This window comes from Photinus pyralis, unplaced genomic scaffold (assembly GCF_008802855.1).
Source record: "Photinus pyralis isolate 1611_PpyrPB1 unplaced genomic scaffold, Ppyr1.3 Ppyr1.4_unclustered_Scaffold6372, whole genome shotgun sequence".
In the NCBI taxonomy this organism is placed as follows: Eukaryota; Metazoa; Arthropoda; class Insecta; order Coleoptera; family Lampyridae; genus Photinus; species Photinus pyralis.
Genome location: NW_022171957.1, coordinates 40,945 through 64,178, shown reverse-complemented (window position 1 = coordinate 64,178; position 23,234 = coordinate 40,945). Strand labels below are relative to the sequence as shown.

At 36.7% G+C, this 23,234-nt stretch overlaps 1 protein-coding gene across 2 annotated transcripts; it reads right to left on the bottom strand.

Annotated features, from left to right (window-relative positions):
* Positions 1-2,145: 2,145 nt before the first annotated feature.
* On the bottom strand, positions 2,146-22,505 carry LOC116182629 (pecanex-like protein 1). 2 transcript variants are annotated; one of them, XM_031503169.1, is made up of 14 exons: positions 22,169-22,192; positions 17,313-17,374; positions 14,300-15,013; positions 11,992-13,673; positions 9,515-9,820; positions 9,308-9,464; positions 8,535-8,930; positions 5,628-5,821; positions 5,289-5,580; positions 4,546-5,242; positions 4,302-4,495; positions 4,061-4,251; positions 3,869-4,009; positions 2,146-3,227 (listed from the first exon to the last, which is right to left on the bottom strand). In XM_031503169.1, the coding sequence occupies exons 2-14, from the start codon at positions 17,329-17,331 to the stop codon at positions 3,087-3,089; spliced, it is 5,124 nt and encodes a 1,707-aa protein (XP_031359029.1). In that variant the 5' UTR covers positions 17,332-17,374; positions 22,169-22,192; the 3' UTR covers positions 2,146-3,086. The 2 variants fall into 2 exon arrangements, with proteins under 2 accessions (XP_031359029.1, XP_031359030.1); XM_031503170.1 differs by lacking the exons at positions 17,313-17,374; positions 22,169-22,192 and adding an exon at positions 22,198-22,505.
* Between the last annotated feature and the right edge of the window lie 729 nt (positions 22,506-23,234).

Below are 23,234 nucleotides of genomic sequence, written 5' to 3'. Positions count from 1 at the left end.
GTTGAGATTCTTTGAAATATTAAAAGGAACCACAAATGTTTTATTGTTTCTATAAAGCAATCGATTTCGGGTTAACCACCCATCATCAGGCTATGCCAAAAAATATCACATGAAGTTGAACACCGGATTAAAATTATTACCGTCATTTGATATATATAAAATGCAGCGACATTGAGTTGAATCCAATTTTATTCAACTCAATGTCGCTGCATTTTATATATATCAAATGACGGTAATAATTTTAATCCTGTGTTCAACTTCAAATTCATGTGATATTTTTTAGCATAACCTGATGATGGGTGGTTAACCCGAAATCGAATGCTTTATAGAAACAATAAAACATTTGTGGTTCCTTTTAATATTTCAAAGAATATTCCTAACTACTTATAAGATACCTATATAAGAACACAAACAATAAGACACTTTAACTATAATCAAAAATTTAATTGAAAAAAAAATGAAAGTGCCGACTACACTCTACAAAAGGTTTCCTTGGATTTCTTTTTCGAATCGTTGTTGAAAATTGGGAAAATAATCTCTTCTATAGATCAACATGGAATAAGGAGCAAAATATTTAATGCACTGTCACAGATGGAGGCAAATATTTGATGCCAATGCAACAATCTCGGCATTACTTCGACGTGGCGCCCGTAGTATTCAGGTACAATGTTTTGTTTTGGTAATTGTAAATTACGTGTTAAAAGACTAGATTTAAACATCTGGAATTTATAGTATTTGTCAAAGGTTTATCTCATGCTTTTCTCCGGTCGTATATAAGAAGCATTCTTATCGCTCTAAAGTTACTTAAGGGTCAAGATAAGGACGTGTAAATTGCCGGTTAGAAAACACAGATGAAGTTTGTTTTTTCAACGGAAGTGAGGAGAGGCCAAAAGTTTTAAATAAGCGAACCGGGCGTTAAACGACGCCTTTTTTCGGTCAAGCGTTTGTTTGATTTTCGTGAATTGAATTTCTTTACGTTAAAACTGCTGAATTTCTCAAATCAATAAAATTTACACATCAAGATTGTCGTCTTGTCTTGGTCCTAGTACCTGAGTATAATTGAGGTAGGGCGACAGGCGTTTTGGTGATCGTTTGCCATTGCATATAGCATTTTTATTTGCGTGATCTCTAGGTATAGGTTTTAGAGCCATAATTTTGGTTTTACACGTTTTTTAGAACAATTCTTATATAGTCTTGTCACAAATTCAATTCGATTTAACCTAATTGGAAACAGTGTGTGCGTAGCCAGTTTTACAAAGTATGTAACTGTGATAGTCTGGAAGGAAGCGCTTTGGATGATCTAGATTCTAGAATGCTTTTGAAAGAGTCTGTAGAGCTCTCAAAAATGTATATAATGCTCTGGAAATAATAAGTGCTATAGCTGCCTTATAAAGTTTTGTAGCTAATTTCGGGGAAAAATGTTGCGCAGGACTCGGAGCGCACTGGAATGGGTTAAAAATGTTCTACAAGGGGCCCCAATAAATAATGTCATGTAATATTCACTTCCTTCATTTAATTATTTCTTCCTATACGATCTCGGAGCTGAGAAAACAATAAAAAATATTTCAAAATAATTCTAAATTTAATTATCCAGTATACAGTTACATTCGAACAAATAATACACTGAATAAATACACCTAAAATCAGTCTATCAATTATTAAGGCATCTGCGTTAACAGTTCACATATTGTAATAAGCATTAATATAGGTATATATCATTATGTACAATTAAATACCTCTACATTTAAATCTTTGGACGTGAAAATACACTAAAAACAAGTGCTATTTAGTAATAATTTTTACAAGATTATTTAGGTATGTCAAATTGCACCAAAAATATGTTGCTTTGTATTGATATCTTTATATAATTGGTGCTTTCTGTTTAATCAACAATTTTATACACTGCACAATTCTTATATCAACTTCTGACAGACTAGCTTTGTACGTCAATCAGCACCAATGTATTAATCATTTTTATATAATTAATAGAGAAAATAACTGCAATCAAAATTATAAATAAGTACAAATTAACAAGAGAGATTCAAAAAATTGTAGTTTACTTGCTTATTTGCTACATATGGGAAAAGAGAACACTTACGCATACCTACTGTGAGTTAATTTTAAACAAAGATGTAGAAAAGACATATAAAAATTATTAGGAAATTGCAAATTGTTATTAAATAAAAAACCGAAGTAGTTTAATAGTGGTTGGTTCATTGATCTAAAAATGGCCAAACTGATTGTTGTAGCTACCCTACTGTATTATAGCTCAATTGAAAGCATGTTGTGTGTGACTCACCACTTACTTGGATTAAAAGATGCTTTTTTGAATACTTCACAATCTGTAATTACCAACTACAAACCAAGAAATTTTTGGTATCAATATCACATAAGCCTAGAGAACGGCGCTTTTATGTGATGAGTCATATACAACTTTTGTTTGATTTAAAGTACAGCACATACTCAATTTCGAACAGTTCTATTCTGCCTACTTGCCAATGCACCCAATGAACAAAAATATAATTACGCCATCAATAGGTATTTTTCTTTCTGATGATTAAATCACTTTCACTTCACTCAGGAATCAACAATCACTCAAATTGATTTGCTTACACCATGAATTGATAGATTATTACACATTTTAGAATTAATCCAATCACATATATCAGTGTAATTATTCAATTCAATCAGCACAATGAACACAATAGGAATCAATTCATAATTGATAACAAAGGGCTTCGACAATTAAACATTTAATTTAAAAATTATCACCCGCTTTTTCTTCTGGCAATTTTAAGAATATAGTTCAGCTAAAAAGTAACTAACAAACTGTACATGGTTGACCATTGTGGTACAAGAAGTAAAAAGCAAATTGTAACTTAATTATTGAATTATAGATTTTGCAATTTAAAAAAGAGAGGCGAACTAATTGAATGTAGAAAGTAAAAATATTCGTTTCTAAATGTCAAAATAGAGAGTTCTGAATACTATGGGGAAGTATGGCAAAATTCTTAGCAACAACGCGTACATTAAACAAAGATGTAGGCATCTCAATATTATCGATGACAATAGTAAATAAACATTTGCTAAACTTCTGCACCTAAGTTTTGTACACCACTTTCGGCTATGGGCACATATTTGTCATCGATTTTTACAAGTAAAATTGTGCGGTCTACATGGGAACGTCTGCTTGGATCACGATGACAAGGACTCCAACGATGAACTACCTGAAAGTAGAAACAGGTATCAGTAAAAAGTGTATTTTGCATTTCTAATGAAGTGTAGTTGAACGTTGCAGTTTTAAAAAAAACATAAACAAGTTACTGAAACTGTATGTTTATTCGCGATTCAACAGTGCGACCTCTGGTAGCAGCACATTGTAATTAATACAGGTGGGAGAAGACCGCCATTTTGTTTATTTACAATGGATCAAAAGTAATCAATATTGTAGTGACAGGGGTAGTTGAAAACATTTACATTTTGTCACGTTATTTTCAATAATTTTAAATGTGATCAGTGCAATTATGCAACCAACAATAAGGATAATTTATGAAATCGTCGTCTATTGCATATTTTCAAAATCTCTAATTGTGAACATTGCAATTACACAACAAAAAAAGGAGATGTCAAAATAATGCCAATGTTTGACACGCCCACTTTGAATAACTTTCTAACAGGTGCACCAATTACGTTCGGGTTCAAAATAGACCACGCCCATTTTCAGTGAGTCTACTCGCTTTGAACATTCGGCGGCGCAAGGAGTTTCAATAACATTTGGGTCAGGATTGTTAGAAATCAATAACGGTTTAAGGCACCAATAAACATTAAGATCTAAACAAGAACATTATAATACCCAATAAGTACCTACCTGGCCTTCCATTCCAGATTCTGGTAACCAATCTCTCCAATGCGACCGTCCCCCTTTGGCTCGCATATTTTCATCTGGCCAGCTAACGTCAATTCTTCTACCGAGATTTATACAATCGTACACTAAGTTGGGATCGACAATCTAAAACAATTGCCCTAGTAAAAGTGCTGTAGTAAAGCGATCCAACTTTACTTTGACCCTTTGAGCGGAAACCTCATTTTCGGCCGTTTCCAAAGTTTCTTGCAACCGTTCATCACAACGCGCCTGACCGTCTGGAGCCTGAGAAACGGCGCGCTCATCGCGTTCCTTAAATAGACCCGCCAAACTGGCAAGGGTCGAACTGGTCGGTTTACCCATCGACGCCAGACTCCCCCTATTTCCTCCTGCGCCAATTTACATGAAATGATTAGAAAAGAATAAAGTAAACCAGTACCTAGTGATGTTCGACTTAGACTCGCACCTCGCCCCATGCTTCCTCCAAAATGTGACCCGTCCGTCGACTGACTGCCAGTAGTGTGATGTCCTAACGTCGCCATAGGCGTCATGGCATAAACACCATCTTGACCTAACCCCATATCATCTTGCAAACCGCCACTCGAACATCCCTCTCTGCAACGTTTTCGTATTCTTAAACAAACAAGTTAGCCTCAAACCGATAACAGCCCAAACGCAAATACCTGGAGAAAGTGTCGACGAGATAATTACGAATTTTAGTAAGGCTTAAAGACCCCCCTACAATACCACATAATTGCTCATTGGTTTCGGCATAGCTAGTTGTGAGAGGAGACACGTAGATGGGATAACCAATAGGTTGGTCACAAGAAGAGTTTATAATGTTACGCAAGGCTTGCTTCGCATTTTGTATGCTTCCACGTTCAGGATTGCGATTGCGCAAGTAAACCAATTCTTGCTGTTGCCCCGCCCATAAGCCCCGCACACATTCTCGATTTATTTTGATAACACGAAAATTAAGGTAACGCTTATTCAACATGATAATTTTGTATTCATCCGTCCCGTCATCGAGGACGTGTCTTAACGCCAGTAAACTTGGCGTGCCACTAAGTACAGCATTGCGCCAAGCCGGATCGCCTTCGTGTGAAATGACAAGTTCCTCTTCGTGCTTGCAAATAGCTTCAAACAGGGCGGGCATTTCTTCATACTCATCTGGCGACATAAAATGGTCCTGATGCAATTTTAGGGACATCCGCACGCCTGGAGCTACGACCGTTTTCAATAAGTCCATATCAGAGAACACCCATTCGTCTCGTGTACACGTAATACGAAAATCTCCCTTAAACAGCGCGTGTAAACCGTACAAAAAGAATTCGACGCTCGAAACCGTATTGTGGGAAACTGCGCCGAGCGTTCTTCGACCTAAAATTATTCTTGTAGTTTGACTTACGACCTAATTACATAGTACCTAACAGACTCAATGCGAAACACAATAATACTAAAGTCGAATTTACGTTAGAGTCAACAGTTTTCCCCCACTTCTCCGAGCAATAACCAATCCAGTCGCCGTAAACTTGAAAAAACATGTTCCTCGTCATACCGCACACGCACAAATCAAAGTCTTCGTCGATGTTAAAATTGAACACTGGATCCAGGTCGACGAAATTCCGATCCTGTATAGGTTGCAAGGCTTTAAGGATGGTTTGGGATGTCAGCCAATCTTCTAATTTCGGGGAACGGATCGCGTAAAATATAATACTCTTAAATTGCGCGATGGTTAGGCGACGTTTTAGACGAGGCGTCTTACCTTAACGTAGTACGTGATAAGTACTTTGCGAAAGTCGAAGACCTGTAACATGGAGACGGCGCTGTTGTCCGAGATGCTGTAACCTTCAAGGACGTATTTTGCCGCGGTCACCTCCCACGCTAACCATCGCTGACTGAACGCGGCATTGGCGCTTAGCATGTTTGGTAAATGGCCGGGCTCACAGCAGCAAAAACCTAATAATAAAACTCATCAGAATATAAACGGAAGATTATGAGGTCAAATGTGAATCCACTAGTTAGAAAGCTACAAACCCAAGGATGTATATAACATATATGGTGAATCTGGATTTGAGTAGGGTGATAGTACGATCAGTATTTTTGGAAAAAGGTTCTCCCTCATCTACCGCTTGTGTTAGGCGGTATGTCCATAAGAATTGTCTGAATGATGGCCGTTTGCACCAACGAATTTAAGTGGAGCTTAGCTTAAAATCCATGGTAACGATTATTGAGACAATGGTTACCATGGATTTTAAGCTACGCTTAAGATAAGGTCTGCTTAAATTTGTCGGTGCAAACGGGCATGACAGTAAAGTAACTAATTAAGGTCGATCTAGAGCGTGAACCGTTCTACATATTTAGACGAGATTGATTTCAAATTTTTTAGATAAAAGGCCAACAAAATTTCATGATATCTGCCAAATAACAAATAACATTAATGGAATAAAGTATATCTTGTTAATAAATGTGCTTTATAATTAGATTTATCATTCCTTGTGTACACATTTTGAGTAGTCTTTAAGTAGTCTCGTGTGTTAAAATGGTATTAGGCATGTGTCTTTTTACATGGAATTATATTTGAGATTATCATTTTGCCTATATGATGTTGCAGTGCGTTTGTATTATGATCTTTTTGTACTCGAATAAATTGTATAACAGCTTTCAACAGTTCAAAGAAAAAGTAACAAATGCCAACATTTTTGGATTAGATAGTACATTTTCATCCATATCAAAATTGATTTCTGCGCAAACATCTTTTAGTATTGGAACAATCTCTACCACTGCATATCTGAGAATACAGATAGGTATGCGTACTTAAAAGTACAGCGCGTACTAATTCCTCGGAATCACACAATGAAATGTCAAAATGCATCTAAAAATTTGCAAGGCTTTGAAAAAACGAAGTAGATATTCATTTATGTCCTGGGTGTCCCATTTTCGACACTTATAGGCTAACTATGTATTTGTTGGTGCTATAAAAAAAAGTAACAAAGCGTCATGTACTCTTTTTAAGTAAACTCAAAATATTCGCTGGCTTAAGAGATAAAGGGAAATCAAACAATGGTTAATTTTAGATGACCCTTATACATTTTTTTAAATGGAACACCCTGTATATTGCCATCTAAAACGAGCATATTAAATTATCTTTTTCAAAATATAACACTTAAGAGATCATATTAAAAAAAATATTTTAAAAAAAGTTCAACTGATTCAAAAAATACAAAAAACAAACAAACAACTTGTTATATTTTTAGACATCTTTTTAGATTAGATATAGGGTGGTTTAAGAAAATGAACTGATAATAAATCTGCCGTTTTCAAACTCAGTGTACAGAGTCAGGTAAATACGTTATCGGACCTCACTTTATATACCTAAAAAGATAAAATATACTCTACTAAAAAAATTCAATATAGATTCAAAAAATTAAAAAAAGTCTTGTTTTTTGTCATTTGATCCTTGTTTAAATTGTTTAACCTTTTTGAATTGTTTTTGGATTTTTTTGAAGCACCTGAATCTTATATCATCCCTTTTGTGTTAGATTTCTGAAAAGAGTATTTAATGTGCTATCTTTTTAGATGACAATATACAGCGCGTTCCATTTAAAAAACTGATGCAAGGTCTGATAACTCTCTTACCTGACCTCGTATACGAATTTTGGAAACTGTAGATTATTCAAGAATCATAAAAGAACTGTTGTAATAAACATTTTTCTCTATCTCTTAACTAAAAAATTGTAGGGTCATTATAAAATTGTTTCATTTTTTTTGGTGCACACAGTAATTTCCACTGATATGAGGGGTAAAAGATTAGATTTTTTTCATAAAAGCGCACTCATATACAGGGTTCAAAAAGGGTGGAATGTCCTATATATCTCTGTCAATAATTATATTACTAAAAAATAGTTTGTATAAAAGCTTCAAACCTTTTTTGGGAGTTGTAAACTTTTGTCAGTTATTTAACTATTTTGATTTTCTCCAGCTTGGGTTCATTTTATAGATAGATAGTTTATTGGTCATCAAAAAATATATGACTATACTGCATTCATTATAAGAAGGTAGTAGATGGCGCTGTGTTTGAAGATAAGCACACACAGGAAAAATATAAAATGGCACCAAATTATTGTAAAGTAGAAATATTCAGCACTGCAAACAGAAATAAATCTTTGACATTAACAGTTAATGACACTTCCAACAGTTTAGATGGCAACAGAAACTACCAGCTTGCAAAATTCGCCACTCGTTTTATGTTTCAGCATAATACTGACTAGTGTTTTAACCAATCACACTTTCACTTTCAATTTATTAATTAAATCTGGACAGTTATTTACGAAGGTTGTTTGTTTTACTTGAGTTTCTATTTCAGTGTTGGTTTTTTCCCCTTAGAAATCTGTAATTTTGTAGTTTTCGTTTAAATTTTATCGCTTTTGTAAATTATTCAATTTATATAAGGTCGTTTGTGATAAGGGGTCTGGCGAAATTTAATTAATGCACCTGTTCTGGTGCTGGTAAGAAGATGCAGATTTTACGATGAGTTGTGCGTTTCATATTGGAGAAGTGGAAATTCTGGATTATGAGAATCCAGAAGTTACCTATACTTTTAAATCCTTCTGTCTTTTCATCGAAAGATCCTTGCAACAACACAAAATACACAAACAAGACAATGCCATACCATCATTTTCTTCAACTCCTTCTGTAATAGCCTCCACTTCGCGCTGTTGGCAGTAAGTACCCCGAAATTCAAGTCCACGCATCTGAAAGGTCACCAGCCCATTTCCGAGTTCGATGATATGCACCAAACAGTTTAAATAATCAGACGCCAAAACAAAGCAATCGCCTTGGTTCACAGGACCCCATCGTCCCAGTATTAGATCTCCGCAAAGTGAATGCTGCAGGGATCGGGTTAGGTGCTCGTAAAAAATCGAGTTTAAATTATTGTCATCTGCGCCTAAATTACGGTCCAGATGTGACGATAGGGGTGTATTCGAATGGTCAACTCTTCGCGTGTTGTAGTCACGTTCCCAAAATTTGATGGGGCGAACGTACGAAGTGAGAAAGATGGCGCTTCCTAAAATTTCTTTAGGTCATCACCACGAACTTCTAAATTAAGATGGACTGCTGATCAGTTGCATAGATGTCGAAATGGCCGTAGCATGAGCGCGGGCGCGGCCATGATGACGGTCACGTTTTAGTTATTTTCTAGGGGAATTTTCCTAGTGCTCAAGTTTTGAGACTATGGCAGTCTTGGAAAATGACATGTGTCACAGTAATTTATTTGGAAAACGTGCGGTTAATGCTTGTTTATTAGTTGATTTGAATTTCGCGCCAAGTGAGGGCACATCATGGCTGCCCCCATGTAGGTGTCATTTGTCAATTCAGCATTAGCAGTCCGTCTTAATTTATAAGTTCGTAGTCATCACTGATTAGCACAAAAGTGAAAGTTACCTAAAAAAGGATTCAGCGGGGTCGATAGAGTTGCTGATATGATTGCTTGCAGAAATAACATAGCGGAGTGTGGCACAGAAAACGGTTGGGCAAATGCGTGAAACGCAGAGCCCCACGTAATCTGCCATGGCGCTATGTACGTCACCACAAATTGAAGCTAAAGAAAATACGTACAAATATTAATTACTTAAATTTCGCGGCGCTTACCTTCAACATTAATTCATAAGCACGATGGTATAGGATACTCACTAGAAAATAGTCGATTAAGAAACCTTCATGAAAATGCTTATAGTCATAACGAAACAACAAAACTGTAAAAATTAAAATTAAGTACTGAGAGTTTTGGTTCGAGTAGGACCCTCGTATGCATCGCAATCCACACATAACAACAATCAAGGAACCACAGAGTGCTCCAAATTTGTTGACAATTCTCGGCGAGTCTTCTGTTAAAGCGGCAAGAAATATCAGCGGATAAAGCATGTTTCTTTCCAAAAAGCACAAGTAGACATATATCTGAAAAGTTCACACGTCAATTAGAACACTTGAACACTGTGAAGTTGGCCCGACACATTTTAAATTTTTACAAAAAGCTTAAGAGTAAAATGTTAGTGTTTGGGGTGCAGTTTTGAAAATTAACAAAAAAACGGGGCGCAGTCAGTTTCCAGTACCCCCCGGCCATTCTAGCAATGATTTGTTAGCATTGTATTAGGTGTGTATAGAAGTTTATTTAATTTTAAGTCTGTCGCTACTGCACGTATTGCTAAAGTTAAATCGTTTTGTAAACAGATGTTGTCGCAGGTGCGCGTTTAGATAAGATATGTTTGCGTATTTTAACTAAAGATTAAGGAAGTGGAATAGAAGATGGGACAAGAGAGGAAAATGTGATAAATAAAGGAGGAACGTTGTAAAAGGCCTTTTTGTCTGTGTCCTTTGTATTTTTCGAATTAAAGAGAAATTTTGTGTCACCTATTTGGACAAAGTGTTATTTAATAAAGCAAGATGTTTCTGAGACGAATTCAGTTTAGTGTTTGTTTTTACGCGTCTGTAAATCACAGTGTAAGACTATATTTGGATTATTGATATTACAAGGTAATTAAGACTTTATTTAACCTGCTGCGATCGAACGCCTGCGTGCGTGGTATTTGTGACTGGCACTGCGGCTACTTTTTATTACAGGAATTATCGAATAAATTTATGTTTTATCAGTTTTATATCAGTTTGAGCCCAAATTGCGACCCTGGATTTTAAGCGTTTCATGTTGATCGTTTTCGTGAGTGACTCTAATTGAGCTATCTGGACAGGTTTTTGTGGGTGGCTTAGTGACCGTTCGCCATTGCACATAGCAAGATATAATAAGATATGAAGAATCCCACTGTTCACAGGATATTCGCATTTTGACCTCACTCATAGAAACGTTTAGTCGTCAACTATCATCCTTTTGCGAGTATCCCCTTCCGGCACTCTGTTTGCGTGATAGTTACATTTGAGGTTTAAGGTTTACTGATCTGCAGGATAACAACACCCAACTTTTCGCCATTTTCGAAATTTTACACGGAGTCTACAATTTGAAGGTGAGTTTAAAACAGTCACCTCTGCTCCAGGCGACATCTTACAATTGTAAGCCGTTTGTTCCATTGTACCATAAAATTGTCCGGAGTCCGTCAGCACATGTAAATTTCAACACAGTACCATTGGAAAAGGGACGCAAGAAGTGAACTCAGGTTTAGTGCTGGAGACGCTGGAATGGATTGGATACCTTAGTCAGCTGGAGGAAGATAACGTGAAGGTGATATGATGTGCGGGCATACTGTCATTAAGGGTAATGAAATGGCTGACCGACTAGTCAGAGAAGGTCAACAGATGCCTTTTATAAGACCACAACCGGTATGTCGCATTGCAGAATAGTAACAATTGGAAAAAGAATTGAAAGTCACTCTGAAAATGGCACGAAAAATACTTGAGGGTCAGAGAGAAAGCAAAGCACTACAAGGTCCCATGGTATAATAAGATAAGGTGAACAGATATAGCAAACGAGCTCCTGGGTATGCTACTGCGCATGCGCAAAACCAATTTTGAAATTGGTGTTACATTTGCTTTTACTCCCAAGTGCCTATGTAAAAGAAGAAACTCCTCTGCATATACTGCGAGGCATTTCACCGATCAAGGTGCAGGTTCCTTGGAAGAATAAAGCAAGATGCTGTTCTGTGGAGGATGCCATGCTCCTTCAAAGAGACTACGGGAGCGAGACGAAAACTAACAATAGGCCTTAAGGCCACGGTACAGGGACCAGCTTTGAAAATAATAATAAGGCACTCACTATAGCGTTAGTAGCGGTCTCAAACTCTGAGGGTAAGTTATATAACGGAAAACCAGAAGCAGACTATTAATTATTATTCTGTAATCTGTTTGTCAAGCAACAATTAAACTGTAACGGACTCACAGGCAAACGGAGGATAAAGCGGCCACTATAGCCATTTGCTAAGTTTTTAGGAAGGCACCGAATGTTGTGAGTAAATGGACGTGAAGCTAGTCAAAATAATCAAAAAATTAATATTTTATGTTTTGTTGTCAAATAATCACTGTTATTAGTTAGCAAGCACCTCTTTTTCTAATGGGCGTCGTTACTGTGTACTTTTTGTAAAAATTTAAGATGGATCCGACCAAATTTGAACTTGCAGCCGTACCCTTTCGAACCACATTACTTTTGCCGGCCCTCTAACTTGATACTGTCCGTATTCATGCGCCCTTAAAATGGGCCGTGCGATGCACAACCAAGGCAGCTGCTTTCGCAATTGCGGAATGATGTAGTGTAGAAGGAAACCTAAAGAGCCGGCGATACACCAGAGTACCTTTCCCAATTCCGCTTGTAAAATGGTGAATATGGTACTCGCATGTATACCAAACACGAATACGGCGATTAGTCCGCACAAAATAATGTCACTTTTCAGTCTAGCATTCACAGTGCTTTGTAATTTTTGAGGTAGAGGATCAACTAGTTCTTCTTTAGTGTCTGTACTATCGTTAATTAAATTATCACTTTTTTTATCCACAGATGTGTACTCTTCACCTTTACATTCCTTATTATCACAATTGCAATCATCCACATTAAATTTCTTTGGAGTTTTTTTATATTCTCGATAAATATCCGGAGGCCATAAGTGTTTCTTGATAATGTTCCAAATATGTGAGAAATCACTCGCACTTCTACTTAAATGGTACGACATTGCTATCAGGCAAGCACAGAACATAGAAAATAGAATATGTTGAGAAGATTTAGCTTCTATTAAACCGCCGTATGCTAATCCGTACAAAACTATCACAGCCATAAGTGAACGAAATACGCAATAAATAGACGCCGACAAACTGCACATCGCATTACCGCCAAACATAAACATGTCAATTTGTTCCAAAACATACATTGAAAACGTGTTAATTTGGGGAAACAATCCGAGTGAAAATATAACAGGAAAAAACAACATAAAATTAACTATAAACTCACGAATACAAACCAATATGTTCTTATTGGTAAAATTCACACCGTACACTGTAAATGCAGTATCGTAAGATTCGTGCGCTATACTCGCGTGTAAAATTAAAATGATAGACGACAACAAACAAAAATAGATCGGTCTGGAGTACGCGATTACCCTGTTGAAACCGTGCGTAGGCGACGCCGCATCCGGTTGCACGCTCTTCAACAGCGAATACTGACAACTGCACATCACAATGCAAAATACCAAAGCGAGTAAATCGTGATAAAAATCTAAATAAAGTAAAACAGCACCAAAAACTGAGACTAGAATACCTAAAAAGGTAGATAATAAAGTTTCTCCTAGCGTAAGGTTACGATCTAACAACGCTAGCAGGTTCAAGCGGTCCAAACTAATTTTTATGAACGTCCACGGAAACACTTTAAACTTGTAGTACGATTTTGTCCTAGAATAATTGTTATTCGCGGCGTCCGTCGCTTGAATGTAGCGGAATCGATTCCTCGGCACCTGCATTTCGACGTTGATGTCGGTATTCGTACTTGGGAAGACCTCTCGTAAATTTTCTATGATCGTATTATCACTTAAATTATTCGTGTAAAATCTATGTCGTAACGGTTCCGCGTTTATCCGTAAGGTGTTGCTGGTAGGAATCATACTGTTTGTCGCGGAGGGTAGGGGTTGCCTTGTGGCGTTGTCCAGAATTATCGACACCGAACTGTTGTAAATTGATTCCGTACTGTTACTGTCCCAAATATCGCTGGAACCTCGGTGGTTAGCGCCTCGTGAGTTCGTCGCGGCCTCCCTTTGCCGTAGTAAGGTGCTTAAAATTTTTCCGCTGTTGTAGTTTGGCAATGGCAAATTTGCATTGGCAGTGCCTGCAATCAATAATTACGAATGAGGATAGTTGTAAGCAATAGAAAGCTTTTTAAACACCTTTGGGAGAAAAAATTAGTGGTGCCACGGAAGTGTTATAACGGAAGCAGAAGCGGAAACAGAAGACAACATGTGTTTTGCGGAAGCGTAAATACTATTACAAATTTGATCAAAACTAGTCATAAAAATTCAGTTTATTAAAATGTGCGGCGACACAACGCAAGAATTGTTGCGATGAAGTGACGAGATGAATTAAAGTCGCGATACGTGAACGGCCGGCTCGTCCGTGTCTCACGTCGTGTGGTCCCTGTCGGCCAATCAGAACCATGTTTTAAAAATTCCGGTATACTTCCGTTATCAAATAGCAGAATTGGAGATGGAAGCGAAAAAATATGCAGAACTTAAGTGCGGAAGCAGAGGTCAGTGTTGCATCACTAGAAAAAATCAATGTTCAATTGAGCTTACCTGAAAATCGATCATAATTATATGAGGCATTCAATCGAAAATATTGTAGAAATGCTATAGCACTATGTGCTTATAGCACAGTAGTGCAGAATAAGCAATTACTATACCAGTATTGACCAGTATATGAAAGATTGAAGATCAAAAACTCAATTAATTTACTTACCTACACTTTTTTCATCAAACGTGTACGTAATCCAATTCCCATGTTCGTCGACGAAACAATGCACCGAACCGTGCGAAGTATCTTCAAACGATTTGGCACGATGCGTTCCGTGGCCGGACGATATCGTGCTTGCTATCGCCAAATCGCGTTGATTAGATTTCGTCTCGTGATTCGGGTGAGAACTATGCAAAGCTCTCCGATGTACCCTCGTATTTCGTTTCAGGCGACCCTGTCGACACGAAGACGCGCGTTTATCCAGTCTCGTACTGTCTCGCGCTGGTAATGAAACACAGATGGCGGGAGCATCACGTCTACTTGCTAAAAAGGCGGAGAGAAGCGGATTGGAGGGTAACAGTGTGCTTAGTTCGTTATTGGAACTACTGGACGATGCCTCTTGGTAACAGTCGGTCGACGGTTTGATCATTTTTAAATTACTTCTACGGGTGACACTTAGTTTTCGGAGACGAGCGGGCGCGTGCGTCGGAATTACCAAACATTCTAGGCCTTCCACGACGTTTTCCGTTTGGCGTAGAGTTTGTGTTAATTTATTTTCTTTTATTGATCTGCTTCGGTGAGCGTTTCTGTTATCAAGATATTTGTCATGCTTCCTTCTGTTCGTTTTCTCCGATTCGCTTTTAGCAAGGGCACTTATTATTCTTGGCCTTTCTCTTTCATGGTGGTAATTAGCGGACATGCACTTCTTTGGAATAGCTCCTGTATAAAAAAAAAATATATAACACTATTTAGCAATACAGTTAATGCCTCTTCACACTGGGTGACTTAGCAGCGCTACAAGCAGCGGGATGGGACGCAGCTGCTGGCTGCGCGACGAAGTCACCTTAGCCCGCGACACAGTTGCACGTTCAAATCCAATCGCGAGACGAATTCCCTAAACGTGCGACTGCGTCGCGGGTTAAGGCGACTGATAAGTCGCCCAGTGTGAAGGGGCACTTAGATGATGGCTAAAATATTTATGTGTTGGTTACCATGCGATGATCCTTTGTGATGAAAAAGTGTGACAGGTCAAACATTCAACAGTGTGGGGTAACATACCATTTGATACTATTGAACAATTTAAGTTGGCCATGGTCATACAAATTCGTCCCAGAAGACTTTGAAAGCTTTCGAGCGCCATAGAAGCGTTGGGTTTTGTCAGTAAAGTACATAACCATAGAGCTTTGAACTATGTGAATATGATCACTACTTTATTTCCAAGAGAAATTAAAATCACCAAATTCGCCCCCAGATATATTCTTGCACAATGGTCAGATATCTTCTTAAAGAATAAATATAATGACAAATTACTTGCATTAACTTTTGTAAAAGTGAAGACAGATCTGTCTATATGAAATAAAAGCTTGCCAACATGCTTAATAGTCCAGTCATAATAGGTTTTATTTGCGGAACAATTCCTAGTGAGCTGAATTTTTGTATACTCCTTTATTACGGCATTTTAATGAATATGTGAAAAATCGACATTGATATCGTGCCGGCTAAAAGTTGTGAAGGTCAAAAGGTCGCGAATATCTCGCGACCTATTCCTCGGAGGACAATAGAGGTTATTACAAATAATTATTTACTGTGCAATTATCTGTAAAAAATGTCTCTTATTGCATTTCTCTGTAAGATGAACAATTTTTGGAGTAGAGCTCTGAAAATGCGGCTGAATTATGATTAGGCACTCGATTCCGCACCACCACTGTGGTAGAATGCAAATCGGGTATTTTTTTACATGGGTTCCCCTGTAGACATAATCCATGATTTGTAATAACAGGTTTTTTTATTTGAGTGACGAATTTTTTATTTAAAATTGACAATTCAACTCATGTATAAAAAATCGCATAAGCCGCAGTGCAATTGTCACTTTGACGGCGGCAAAAGTTACCTGCAACTTTTCCAGCGACAAATGCACGAGTGGTTTTTTCACTTATTCATTTTCGAACCAAATATCGTATTATCCTGTCCCATATGACTAGATGACGTCTGTCAATAATTGATTAGTTTGGTGAATTTCTTGTTCGTTAAATTGTCCTGCCGAATTACACTCGAGGTTTGTATTTAAACCGAGTAAATTTGTGTTGTTGTAATTCAAATCTGTTGCCTTTTAGCAATTGAACTCTAAAAACTGTCAACCTAAAAATGCTCCACCTTCGGTGTCGCATTTTTATTAGTTGACAGTTTTTCTCGTCTAATTGCTAGGCAACAAATTTTCATTACCTTAACAACCCAAATTTACTCACTTATAATTGCACAAGAGGTTTGTATTTTACCGAGTAAATTTGGGTTGTTTAGGTAATGAAAATCTGTTGCCTAGCAATTAGACGAGAAAAACTGTCAACTAATAAAAATGCGACCCCGCAGGTGGAGCATTTTTAGGTTGACAGTTTTTCGAGTCCAATTGCTAAAAGGAAACAGATTTGAATTGCCACAACCCAAATTTATTCGGTTTAAATACAAACCTCGAGTGTAATTCGGCAGGACAATTTAACGAACAAGAAATTCACCAAACTAATCAATTATTGACAGACGTCAAACTATTCATATGGGTAAGGATAATGCGATTATTGGTTCGAAAATGAATAAGTGAAAAAACCACTAGTGCATTTGTCGCTGGAAAAGTTGCAGGTAACTTTTGCCTCTGTCAAAGTGACAATTACACTGCGGCTTATGTGATTTTTTATACATGAGTTGAATTGTCGCTAAAATACAAACCTCTTGTGCAATTATAAGTGATAAATAGAAAAACAATAAACTTTTGTACGTAATTATTTTTTATTCATTCAATGTCGATATGCTCAAACTTTAGAGCATCTCAAACCAATTTTTGTGCATCCACATTTGCACATTCTGCAGAATTGTTTAAATCAGGTCTTTTTTCAAGCATCTTCATGACTAATAATAATAATATACTTAAAAACATGAATAAAAAGCAACCAAGTTTACGCCTTGGTGTACGATATCATTGAATAAGTACCTAATATTTATTCAATGACGATATACAATAGGTACCTACCGTATGTATATGATTGCATTCTAGTAGTCTTCTCAGCGCTCTACTGCAAAAAACGGTTGATCCTACAGAAAAATGCAAGAGTCATATATATTTTTATACATAATTGCACGATGAACAATTTTTGTAATAACCTCTATTGTCCTCCGAGCAATAGGTCCCGAGATATTCGCCAAAAACTGATTTTCGCGACCTTTTGACCTTTAAGGCTCTTCTGTAGTCAATTTATATTTCAATGTTATTTCAATTGGTTAGATCACCAACAATACACATCTCTAGACGATGTACCTACCTACTCCTTGGGTGAGACCAACTATGTATCTCTATCCTTTCCAGTTTTGCATATTCTCTTCATTTATTGTTAAACACAATAGACCATGTATATTGATCAAGGACTAATTATGTAAACAAGTTTATCGAAAAGGTGTACAATATTTAACTGGAGATGCACTACCTATTTCTTTTACTATTGAGTAAATTACGAGGTAAATTACTTATTCAATGCATTTACTGCATTTTTCTATGACACCTTCTATAAATTACCTGGTTCTTAGGTCATTAGTGGACTAGATTAGCATTGTTTGTTAACATTTTTAATTACCCCTTTATTTCCTATGATTTGTTCTAATCAATTTTACTGACTTATAGATTTTTATAGTTATTAGATAGACATGTGCATGAATGAATTCAGTAAACCGGCACTTCGAACACCGAAAATAAATCTCTTTATTTTCTTATATAGGTATAAGGGTGAACAACAAAAAATGTATTTTTTTTTTAATAAAAATGGTAGCTAACATTTAAAATTCTGTTACAATGATGAAAAGTATAACATATACCGAATTTCAAATAAATTATCTTTTCAAAAAATAATAATTGTACATTTAGCGTTATACTTATTTATATTTATTCACAACCCATGTAGAATTTTTCTGAACATCTTTTGTGCGGCAAGTTGATTTCGCTTTTTTGTCCTAAATTGAGAATTCAGTTGTAAAATTTGTTGATACCACGGTTGATTCTCTATTTTCTGAGATGCAAGATCCGAGATGATATCAGTTCATATTCGCTAAGTTGATGTGAAGTTTGCGGGATTCCATCATATTCTCAAACGGAAAAAATAAATAGTTGAATTTTTTTTAAAGTGGGAGAATTTTTTTTACCCTCCACTAATTACCGGGAAAACCCAAAATTTCGCCCTTGTTTTGATGCAAATATCATTTTCGTGATGTCTTGCTACCTTGACTTGACATGAGCAAAACAATGACACTTTTTTTAAATAAACTTGTTAGTGTCGCCTATTAGTTATCGTATCCCGCTTAGAAATTTAGCTAACAAGGGGAATTGGAACATTTTTTGTAACAGTTAAAATGAAGAAGTGCAATCGAATTCTTTGAAATGGTAGACTCAGAATGTAAAAACCGTTTTCTAATATTCTCAAGAATAAAAAAGGACATCAAATTTAGAAAACTACGCAGACTGTATCTATATCGGTATCGTTTCTGTTATTGTATAATATACCACGACGTTTCCTATGTTTATGTTCCGCTAATAGCCGAAAAAAATGCCTGTGTGTCATTTGTTATCTATTGGGCGCAACTTTGTCGCCAATTTATTTGCAAAAATCGAAATTTGTCATTCCTTTATTTTTTTGATAAGCGGATATTCCTGATATCTAATCATATTAAAAAAATAAGTAGCACTTGTCTCTCAAGTCTCTACTCAGTAGTAGTGTTTACGAATTGCGATATTGCGCTTCCCGCTTGTGTGGTGGTCAAGCGTTCGTCCAAAAAATCAAAACGGTGCCACATTTTTACACAAAAACAAATTTGCGGCAAAAATCCTTCTAATTACTGGTACAGTCGTATTCCGCCTAGGGGTTTAGCTAAAAACCTTCCTAAACAAATTTCTTGAAGCATCCTGATAGAATGAAAAATATTTTAGAAATCAAAAATTATTTCCATGTACCTACAATAAATATGCATTTAGTGCACTTTTCGTCTTGGGAGTTATGTGCCATTTATGATTCACAAATCAACAGCATTCATGAACATTGGCTAATTATATAGTAATTTATTTAATCCACATCATTAGGAACGGCGTAACAATGTGCAGGAGTGCAGGATAATGTCAGGTACTATGCGATCAAAAATGAGTTGCTGTCGAGTCACCTTTGAAATTTTTGTTTACATGGAAAATCGTAATTAACTTGAACTTCCAAAGGCGACTCGACAGCAACTCATTTTTGATCGCCCGTTAGTTTCTTTTGTTTTCCCTTTCAAGTAATGAGTTGTCGCCTCAGGAGTTACAGTGCAATTTGAGTTGCCTATCCTTACGTTAGCATTTTGATTTTTAGCGCATTTTTGCAAAAATTTTTTTTTGTAAAAAGTAGCTTTTAATCTCACTTTGGCTGGCTGGCTGGCTGGCAGTAAATGCGCGCCCGTAGAAAAACGCTTGTAAAAAGACAAGGAGTGTACATGTACCTATCGGGGCCGTGTAATTAAGAACGTTAGGGATGGGGCTACAAGATTTGGAGTCGACGACATCTTGGACGCCATCCCCGAGCGTATTATACTAACCTGGAGATTTTTCAGTTTTTATCTATCTTCTTCTACAGTTTTTCTCCGATTGTTTTCAAATTGGTGTCGTCGGGAAGATCTTGTCAACGCGCACAACTCCTGCGTGGCGGAATTTTGTTTTTGTTTCCTAGGGGCGAAATAAACCACCTTTTGCGCGGCGCGCTTCGAGGGGTAGTCGACTTTGGGCGCCCAAAAGTTTCTTACAGCGCGAATCGCGGTCTCTCTTTCTCGTGTCACTAATAGAAGGTCGAGCTATGTGAAGTACCCAAAAGTTGAATACGATTTTATGCCGGGATTTTAGCGAAATCTACCAAAATGTGAATTACGAATGAACGGGACGTCGGAACTGTGTATCGACAAAGGGAATGTGGTAACCCCCAACGAGATCTTACTGATGGTGGAGTCAAAACTTCAAACGCGAATTGCGAGTGCACGGTAAGTGAGAAAATGGTACCGACAAAGTGAACGTGGTAGCTTTCGGCAAGATCTTATTGATGGTGGAGTCAATATTGGCTAATAAAACACTGATCTGCCACACAAAAATGCGCTGAAGTCCCTTCGATCTCACACGAGGACTTTGATAATTTTTTTCTGAAGATCGCGATACATATTTTTTGCATGATCGTAATAGGTGGAAATAATATCTTTAAGTACCGCCGTAGGAAATACTGTCGGATTTTCAAATTGGTGCTGTACGTTTTTCTACTCCCATTACAACGGCTGTTATTTACGAAAAACGATTTTTCCATTCATCGATCCTCCTAAAAAAAACTAAGACTGATATTTCAACTTTTTTTAAGTACCGCCGTTCTTTTTATCATTGCAAAGAATATCCACTATCGAGAATTTGTTAGACTGCAACTACAAAAGCAGCATTTGTTCGCCGATGATACCCAAATCCTACATTCATTTCGCGTGGATGAGTCCATAGCTGCTGTTCGTAATATAAATGATGATCTACGTTCAATCGAAGCTGTCTCACGTATGCATTCACTGTTCATAAATCCGGCGAAGTCTTCAATAATATTTTTTGGAAATACTGATAATATCCGAGCCATCAACCAGCATGCAAATTTTTTTTTGAACGACACAAACATACCGATTAAAACCGAAGTGAAAAACTTAGGTTTGTACATGGACAATTCGTTTAGATACGATACTCAAATCAATATGTACCTCAAGAAAAGTTTAATCAATTTAAAGTTAATATATCCACATAGGAAATCTTTACCAATAAAAACAAAAGCTTTGTTGTGTAACTCTCTTGTATTATCGCATTTCAATTACTGCTCCGAGCTATATTGGTCGTCTATAAAGCAAGATACGGTACGACGCATTCAGCGAGTACAGAACAGTTGCATGCGAATGATTTATGGTATACGTAAATTCGAACGCATTTCGCATAAACTGCGTGATTTGAGCTGGCTGAATATGAGCAATAGAAGAAGACTTCAGTTTGCAACACTCTGCCACAAAGTACTGACCACAAAGACACCAGCTTATCTCTTTAATAAAATCCGCTTTAGAACAGATGTTCATAATATAAATTTAAGATACCGCGGTTTAATTTCTCCACCAAAGCATTCCACTGCCCTATACGAACGCACCTTTCAGTACCAAATTTATAAAGTCTATAATAACTTATCAGCTGAACTCAAAGCTTCATCTCTTCCTCTCTTCAAAAAAAAGTGTTCCGTTCTTTATTACATCTTCAAAATGACGCATAATAACATCATCAATTCATCAGTCACATAAAGATAAATTACAAATAATTGTTTGCAAATTAGTTCCGACGCCGACCTAACATCTCAGAATTTTAGTTTAAGTTAGAATAGGCATATTTTCACCTTGCTATTCTTATCTTTTTTCACGGCTCCAATGGAAGACCAATGGTAGGTTTAACTACTAATTTGAATTGGCACCGTGTGATTCCTCATAAATACGTACTACTAAATTTCTTCTTCTTCTTTTCCTTTTCTAGTTCTTATCTTGCCATTTGATCATTAATTTAGAAGTTTTTCTTTATTGTTATGAATAACTATAATCGTTTTTTTATATTTTGATATGTGAAATTTTGATATGAGACCTATGGGGAATAAAGGCTATTATTATTATTATTATTATTATTTCATAATAACGTTTAGCCATTTTTTTCAATATGGCGGATTGACTACAGAGGAGTCTTAATTATAACTTTTTTAGCCGGCACGATATCAATGTCGATTTTTCACATATTCATTAAAATGCCGTAATAATGGTGTATACAAAATTTCAGCTCACTAGGAATTTTTCCGCAGATTGATCGCTACCTCGTTTCGGAGACATGTTCCAACTTCTCCGAGTAGCGTAAATCGCCTCCGTTTTCTTTCCTCCTGCTATCAGGGCTTCTTCTACGCCATTTCCTCATTCAAAAAAAAACCTCGTTAAAAACAGAAAATAGAAACACTAAATAAAGAAAAACAACAAAACGCGTGTAGCACAATAAAGAAGAATGGCGGAATGTGAGTTCGTTCACGGTTAGTATCATGGCTTTCGTCTTTATACAACGTTGTGGTTCAGAGGCGTAGAAACATTAAAAATGATCAAAAAGTATAAAAAATACCAAAAACTATCAAAGTACCAAAAAGTAAATAATTAATCCTCTAAATTATGAAAAGATACTAGTATGCTTTAAAGACGTGTACTGATTTAGGGAAATGTTACACTTCTCAGGCAAACTACACCCTTGAATAGAGCCGAGTAATTTTACTTTTTTTTTTATCATTTGCTAATTGTGTGGCTAGATCCTACATTCCTAAACAAAGAGCAGTTTCCGATGTGTGTAAGAGTGATCGCTTAAAAATTAAAAAAAGTATTTTGTTTGAATTTGTATTTTGTTCAGTATAGGAAAATGTCCGCATGTACCGCTTCATAGCGAACGTGAACTAAAGTATGTCTGGCGATAACAAGAAACGTATTGCGGAAAATGTGCGCGGTTGCCACTCTCTCTTGAGACATAAATGTTTCGTTCAGTTCTGTTTAAAGCCGAGCACGTGACAAAAATGCACTAACCATACGCTAGTCGAGGTCGTTGCGTTAAGAAACGAAGGCCCGTTTCCGTATTTCTACCGGGTGAGTTTCAAATAGCGAAAGCAGTAAGACTGAATTTTTCTACCGATTTTTTTTCGCGTATGTGGGAAGATGCGTGGTGCGATTTCAAGACCCGGAAAGTGCATTTATTGGGTGAAATCTATCTGAGTAGTAGTAGAGAATTAGCAGTTTAACTTCGGGTAAAAACGTGTTAAATAGCGAGAACTCATAAATTTCGGGTATGTTGTCGGGAAACATTTAAACAATCTCGGGTTCG